The 7,829-nt window shown below is 35.6% G+C and overlaps 1 protein-coding gene across 1 annotated transcript; it reads right to left on the bottom strand.

Annotated features, from left to right (window-relative positions):
• Positions 1–1,389: 1,389 nt before the first annotated feature.
• LOC139429437 (uncharacterized) lies at positions 1,390–3,372 on the bottom strand. The gene has a single exon (XM_071195199.1). The coding sequence runs from the start codon at positions 3,370–3,372 to the stop codon at positions 1,390–1,392; it is 1,983 nt and encodes a 660-aa protein (XP_071051300.1).
• Between the last annotated feature and the right edge of the window lie 4,457 nt (positions 3,373–7,829).

Below are 7,829 nucleotides of genomic sequence, written 5' to 3'. Positions count from 1 at the left end.
GCTCATTTTAATAAACGTGAAAACTTACAACGATATTTCAAACAACCAACAATACTTACGTTTAGCGGAGATGGAACTACGGATACAACGGATAATTATTACATTATTCAAAATTTAGGTTACGTAAGTAAATATATAAACTTTTTATATATTGGTGAAATAGTGAAATACCGATTTGAAGGAGACGTTGAAATGATTATTAACGGGAGTATCTTCGATCCAAATAAAAAGTTAAATGTTCTCTCCTTTGGAGATAAAATAGTTTGCAAACCCACAACGAAGACCACTTTACTCAAGAAACCATTTATGGTAGAACTGCTCATTGAAATATCCAGAAAATGAGCGATATTAAAAGGTCCGTCGTAAACGAGTTGCACGCGTCCGTGAGGAAAAAGTATAAACGCAGACGTGTTATTATAAAAGGTTTAACGGACTTATTTCAAGCTGATTTAGTGGAGATGATACCTTATTCAAAAGCAAATGGTAATTTTAAATATATTCTAACAGTTATTAATGCTTTCTCAAAGTATGGATGGGCTGTACCACTAAAAAACGAAACTGGCAAAGAAGTTACGCGAGCTATGGAAACAATTCTATCGGAAAAGCGGAAAAACATACCGAAGAATCTGCAAACGGATAACGGAAAAGAATTTTACAATGAGGATTTTAAAAAGCTCATGTCACGATATCACATCAATCACTACAGTTCATTTTCCAATTTAAAGAGTTCTATTGTTGAACGGTTTAATAGAACAATAAAAGAAAAAATGTGGAAAGAATTTAGTATGCAAGGTAACTATCGTTGGTTGGAATTGCTTCCCAAATTAATTCTGGATTATAACAACCAAGTTCACAGGACGATAGGAATGAAACCTAGCGAGGTAAATAACAGAAACGCACCGACACTGTTAAAAACTGTTTATAATTACATAAAAATTGCCGATCCTTATACCAAAAAATTTAATGTCGGTGATCACGTCAGAGTGAGCAAGCATCGACACGCCTTCACCAAAAACTATACTCCCAATTGGTCTAACGAAGTGTTTACAATACATTCTGTTCGTAATACTTTCCCAACAACATATCTGCTCAAAGATGCATCCAATGAAAAAATTATGGGTGGTTTTTATCGAGAGGAATTACAAAAAGTTAAATATCCTGACGTCTACTTGGTGGAAAAAGTGCTACGACGAAAAGGAAATCAAGTGTTTGTGAAATGGTTAGGATTAGGTCCGTCTCATAATTCTTGGATCTCAAAAACTAACGTTCTTTAGAACGTATATATATAAAGACCTATATAAAAGTTCACAAGACTTTATTAACAATCGAACATTACAAATACATTATTATTATTATTATTATTCTTTCCAATTTTTTCTAAAATTAAATTCATTTATTCGCATTCAATCTTTTTATCAACCAATGACCCCACGCCAAAGTATTACATCCGTTCGGTAATATGTATCGTTTATCATCGCACGATGAAAGAGCAATTTTATTCTTTAATTCGGTATACATAGTATGAAATTCTGACTTAAAAATGTACATTTTTTTATGAATCGATCCGCCACATTCAACCACACGTTTATAATCGGTCACGCTTAAATGTTTATCTATAACATATTTCTTTACTCCTTTAGCCTTTTTTACATTATCATTCAACAAGGTGATGCAGTACGCCTTAGCTCCTGTTCCAACAAATGACGTTATGCACCTGTTTGGATATTCATCTTTCATTCTTCCCAACACAGATCGACCGCGAGGTATATTGTGTATATTCTCTAACGGATAATTGGACGTGTCAAAAAATTCAATATTTTCTTTTATATCCTCATATACATTGGGAGTAGTAATTTCTAGGATTAGGGAGTCAGTATCGGTGTATAAAAGTGTTATGTTATTTCCATATTTAACTTTTAAGTAATCATAGAAGAAGCTGTACATTACGGTTTTCGAAAGCTCTAATATACTGAAACCCACATACAGCGGTTTGCAATAACGAACTTCCGCGACGTTCAATTGAACGGCTATCAAATTATCGCAAAATATTTTCGAAGATTTAAAATTTGGTTTAGCTATTAGGGCTTCCACGCCCGGTTTCTTATGACGACATTCCCAGTGGGTAACTAGTCTTATATCCACTCGCTTTTCCACATTTTCCATTGTCTTACCGTATACGATGTTATTCATTGCTTTGTAATGATTTTTTTCAAATTCATTCTTAGCTTTCGCACGTTTATCGGAATTGAAATCGATGTAGCTCCGCATCCAGTTGGATTGTTTAAATTCTAATACTCTGTAAATCTTCGTTAGTTTCAATCCGAACTTGATACACTGCTTTAGATTCACGTAATGAATGATGTATTTTGTTTTATTTTCCAAATTTGCTATTAACTTTGCATTTTTTGAACCTGGGGGTACAATCCGTTCTGGACAAAATGGCAAATCGTTGTGTTCATCATGTATTGCTTCCGGATACTCTAAATCTACCTCGAACACGTAACCCTTTTCGGAATCGTCTTCCGTATTGTAAATATCTAACTTTTGAATCTCTTCATCTGATAGCCATCGAAATCCCCCCATCGGTAATTTTCGTCTCATTGCGTGTCCATACAAATTCGTAGCGTCGAGATACAAAATATAAGATGGGTCTTTGGTTTCATCAAATTCCATCATTAATTTATTGTTAGCCTTCGCACTGCGTTTAGTGCACATACTTAATCCACCGCGAATACCATTTTTAAAGAAGTGTAACATGTCTATGTCCGTTAATAATTCTAATTTTACCCCTGTCATTCGTAATAATGCATCCCAACCAAAGCCCGGCGCTGTGAAGTAATGACATGGATCTAAAGAGTAATACTTCATCGAGATGGTTCGGAAATTCTCAAATACGTCCGCCAAAAGTAAAACGTCAGACGTTAAATAAATGTCGCTATATTCGCCTAAAGTGCGACAGTTAAATAAGTTCCACACCGTTTGTGCACGACAATAATTTTCTTCGGTTATACTATCCTCGCATAAAGTATTGTAAAAACTACTTCGATCTGGCAGAGCGGTAAGATTCAGCTTTTCAAATGAATCCACAAAGGAATACGGAAAAACTCCTTTCTGACGTATAAGTCGAAACTGTTCTTCGTTCCTAAAATATTTTCTGATTTGAACGCATTGGTTGTCTTCCAAAAATGAACCCAACTTCTCTAGCGATAAAGCCATAAACCTAAATGAATCCACAAATCTCAATTTCATATGAACCCGCCTTAGCTTTCCCTTGCTGTCAATGTTTTCTCCTACGATAATTTTTTTGGAAAATGATATATACTTTTCTTTATTCTGTGCTATAACGTCCACGTCTTCTTCTTTTAATGCCATATCTTTCACAAACATATGACAATCGTAGTTCGAAAGATTGTGAAAGAATATCGGTATGAACTTAATAATTGATGTTACATACAGCATGTGCGGGTCCTCTATACAACCCAGTTAGGTGATCATGATCGCACACTTTATTACCTTCTTTTATTTTGTGCGAACAAATGTGACAGATATCCTGCATCTCATGTATTAATCTATCTATAGGTGGTAATGGGAGCATTTCTTTTGGTTGGCTTAAATAATTTTTGTATACATTCAGAACGTCATGTTCCAACTTGCTCATGAAAATTTGAGCAGCATTACATCCGCGATATATTTCAAACTTCGACAATGATTCGTCATATGAACATTTTATATAATATGCAAATGCATAAGGTTCGTGTTTGAAACATTTGACGGAGTATGAATTATTATTGTTAAGTTCTGTTGCTTCCGCATCGGCGATCGGTTTCTGTAATGCTTCAAAATCTGCATACACCACGAACGGTATTTTTAATTGTCGTTCAAAATTTTCGAACTGTAGTATATTTTCCTTTTCTTCATTTCCATATTTATTTATTTTCAAATTTGTTGTTGGTAAAATTGCCCTTACCTTGCTGCAATCGTCACTTTGATGACGGATAAGTTTATTTTCTGACGTAAAGAATACCAAGCATCCGTCGCAAATATACTTTTCATGACCATTCTGCGATGCTTGCGATGATAGTAATCGAGACAGATTTTTTATCCAACACTAGTGACTATTCCCGGAATCATTTGTAACCAATAATAAATTTATATGTCTTTCTTCTTTTTGTCGACATATATACATTGTAATTATGTCATAATTCATAACACCGTCTTTAAAATACTCATTTATTCCATATACATTAATAGATAGTTTGTTCTGCTTTTCAAATACAGGTATATCTCGTAATTTAACTGGAAAAACAATATTTGAATAGTCTAAGCCGCAGTCTAGGTAATTCGGATACGAAGATGTCCTCTGTGGTAAACCGTTCGGTTCATGTAGTGCGGATGTTACAGCCCATGCAAAACATGCATCATCCGCGTTTTGTATATTTATCACAGCACGCTTTGCTTTTATTTGCGATGGTAGATCGATGTAATTAGATGCTCTGATAGGATTATATTTGTTTAAATTTAACTCCATATAGAGAATTTGCATTAAAGTCCATCCTAAATAAAATATTGAAACATTTATTTGTTAATATATAGGTATATTATGTCACATTACGCTTACCTGAATCTCGTTCCTGGAATTCTGACATTTTTGATGAAATTTCATCAATAAATTCCTTATATATTTTATACAGATCCGACGCTAATGATACTACCTTATTTTTCGTATTGAATGATTTTATTTCACAGTCTTCCTTTGATTGTAAAAAATACAAACCAAAACATTCCATATTTAATTTTACATTTCGGTGAATATCGATTGCGCTTTGTATTAGATTTAGTATTTTTTCTCGAATTCTATGAGAAAATTCATCCAAATCCACAAAAAAACCTTCTTCACTTATTCGATAACTGACGATTTTGTCACCGAATGCTCCAGCTATTCTCTCCACTCCGTCATCGATTATAACAAAAGCGTTACGCTTGTGTGCGTTGCTTCGTAAATGTGCAGAGTAACATTGTCTATTTACATAATCATCGCAAGCCTCACATTTTACTGCTTTTGGAATTTGCGGTGCGTCAAGCTTGATTCCCAATGCAAGATAATCGTTGATGTCTTTTTAAATTGTCAACTCGAGTAAAACTTTTTCCACAATCCTCACACACGACCATTTTACAATTTAATGTTGTACACTTCTACTTGTTATGAAAGAACTACGTCAATACCACATTTCGCAGGCGTTTATAAACCCTCACCGCTCCTGAAACTTATTAGGAGGAGGAGGATGCATCGAGTGCGTTTATATACATGTATATTTATACCTCTGCATAATAAATTAAAAAAATATCTCGCAGGTAGATCATGACTCACTTACTAGTATTAAGTTAATTGACCTTCTCCTCGAACGTATCCCCCCAAAAAATTTGCCGATTCAAGAACCTCCTCGCATATTTTAAAGCTCCGTATACCTTTACACAATAAATTTTAAAAAAATATCCCGCAGGTAGATTATGACTCACTTATTTGTATACCTACATGTCCCAAAACCGTATACCTTTGTGTACAATAAGTTAAGAGATATATCGAAAACATTAACAGTTCATTGAGAAGCGTCGAAGGATAAACATAGTAATTGTTTTCATCTAGGTAAACAGGTTACATATAAAGATAAATTTTTAATAACATAACCTAAATAAAGATACATTTTTAATAAAGATAAATTTTTAATAATTTCGTCAAAATAACATGACCTTCTCAAGTTAATTGACCTCCTCCTCTCTTCATCGAATCTCCTCCGACCTCCAAAAGAATCGCCGATTTCAAGAACCTCCTCTCCTTAACAAACCTCTGACCCCCAAAAAATTCGCCGATTCAAGAACCTCCTCCTAGAACGCAGGTTCGAGGAGGAGGTTCTTGAATCGGCGAATCTATACTACTACTAATATGGTCAACAGAATTATCGGAACCAAAAGCGATAGAAAGTTCAAACATGGCTCAGAACGGCGTATAACGTCATAATATCACGTTTTGGGCACATTTTATTTTTTATCTCCAACATGCTCAAAGATGACATTTGGCGCCTGAATATCACAAATATGGTCAACAGAATTATCGGAACCAAAAGTGATAGAAAGTTCAAACATGGCTCAGAACGGCGTATAACGTCATAATATCACGTTTTGGGCACATTTTATTTTTTATCTTCAACATGCTCCAACATGTCATTTGGCGCCTGAATATCACAAATATGGTCAACAGAATTATCGGAACCAAAAGTGATAGAAAGTTCAAACATGGCTCAGAACGGCGTATAACGTCATAATATCACGTTTTGGGCACATTTTGTTTTTTATCTTCAACATGCTCCAACATGTCATTTGGCGCCTGAATATCACAAATATGGTCAACAGAATTATCGGAACCAAAAGTGTGCGACGTCCTTTCTTGGTTCGGTCCTAGGAAAGGGGTCTTGGTGCCTCTTTTTTTTATGTTCGGGATGTTATCGGTCTCGGGCGCCACCTTATGTTTAGAGAGTTAAGGAGCTCTTTCGCCTCCAAGTAGCTTTTGGGGGTTACAGTCGGAGATTCAAGGTGTTTGAGGGAGGGTTAAAAAAAAATAAAAACATGCGGTTCATAAATTAAGAAATAAAACCAAAATTTATTAATAATAAAAAAAATCAACATAGGAGTTTACGGAAAAAAAAAAAAATCTTTATTTAAATATATAATCGGTAAATGTCTGGCCTAGTGCAATCTTGTGGGACTCGTACTTCGGACGTAATTGATATGATTATTCATAAGGGAATAATTGGTCTGGATGAAGTGCTACGGAAAACTCGCGATAGCACCAGGTCGGGAAGATGTTGCGGAAAACTCGCAGCAACACCAGGTCGGGAGAGTGTTGCGGAAAACTCGCAGCAACACCAGGTCGGGGAAAGTATTGCGGAAAACTCGCAACAATACTAGGTCGGGAGAGTGTTGCGGAAAACTCGCAGCAACACCAGGTCGGGGAAAGTATTGCGGAAAACTCGCAGCAATACTAGGTCGGGAGAGTGTTGCAGAAAACTCGCAGCAACACCAGGTCGGGGAAAGTATTGCGGAAAACTCGCAGCAATACCAGGTCGGGAGAGTGTTGCGGAAAACTCGCAGCAACACCAGGTCGGGAGAGTGTTGCGGAAAACTCGCAGCAACACCCGGTCGGGAGATTGGATAAAAATTTATTTCACAAAATAAAATCAAAGTCCCACAATTGCAAGACCAAAAACAAACTTACGATGAAACTCGGTTATTTCCAAAACTCGGAGATTTTTCGGTGAAGTCTGGCGAACTTCTTGAAGACGGTTGATGACGGTCGATGACGGCTGAAGACTCTTGAAGAATGTCGAAGACTAATCCAGAACGGTCGAAGACTGATCAAGACAGTTGAAGACTGATGGAGACAGTTGAAGACTCATCGAGACAGTTGAAGACTGATTTAAAATGAAATTTTGACCGGCTATTTATACTTGTTCGGGGTGAAAACTGGATTTTTCCGAGTAGGGGGTCGTATTAAAACAAGTTATCAAAACTAAATTATAATATGGGGGGCTAATTAATGACAATAGCAAAATTTTAACGGCGCTATCGGATGCGGGGTACAAAATTAACTAAATCCCTTTTTTGAGCGGATTAAATTGATTAAGGAATAGCGGAGTAATTAACAATTAATTAAAAATAATTATCGGAAAAATTTATAACATAATTCAAAAGATACCCTTATTTATGTGGAAAATTACAAAAATATAATTATCAAAATCGGTTAGCGTTTACGGCACTTACATACATAAACATTT

The sequence above is a fragment of the Onthophagus taurus genome, chromosome 3 (genome assembly GCF_036711975.1).
Source record: "Onthophagus taurus isolate NC chromosome 3, IU_Otau_3.0, whole genome shotgun sequence".
Taxonomy (NCBI): Eukaryota; Metazoa; Arthropoda; class Insecta; order Coleoptera; family Scarabaeidae; genus Onthophagus; species Onthophagus taurus.
This window is presented reverse-complemented; position numbering and strand designations above follow the sequence as displayed.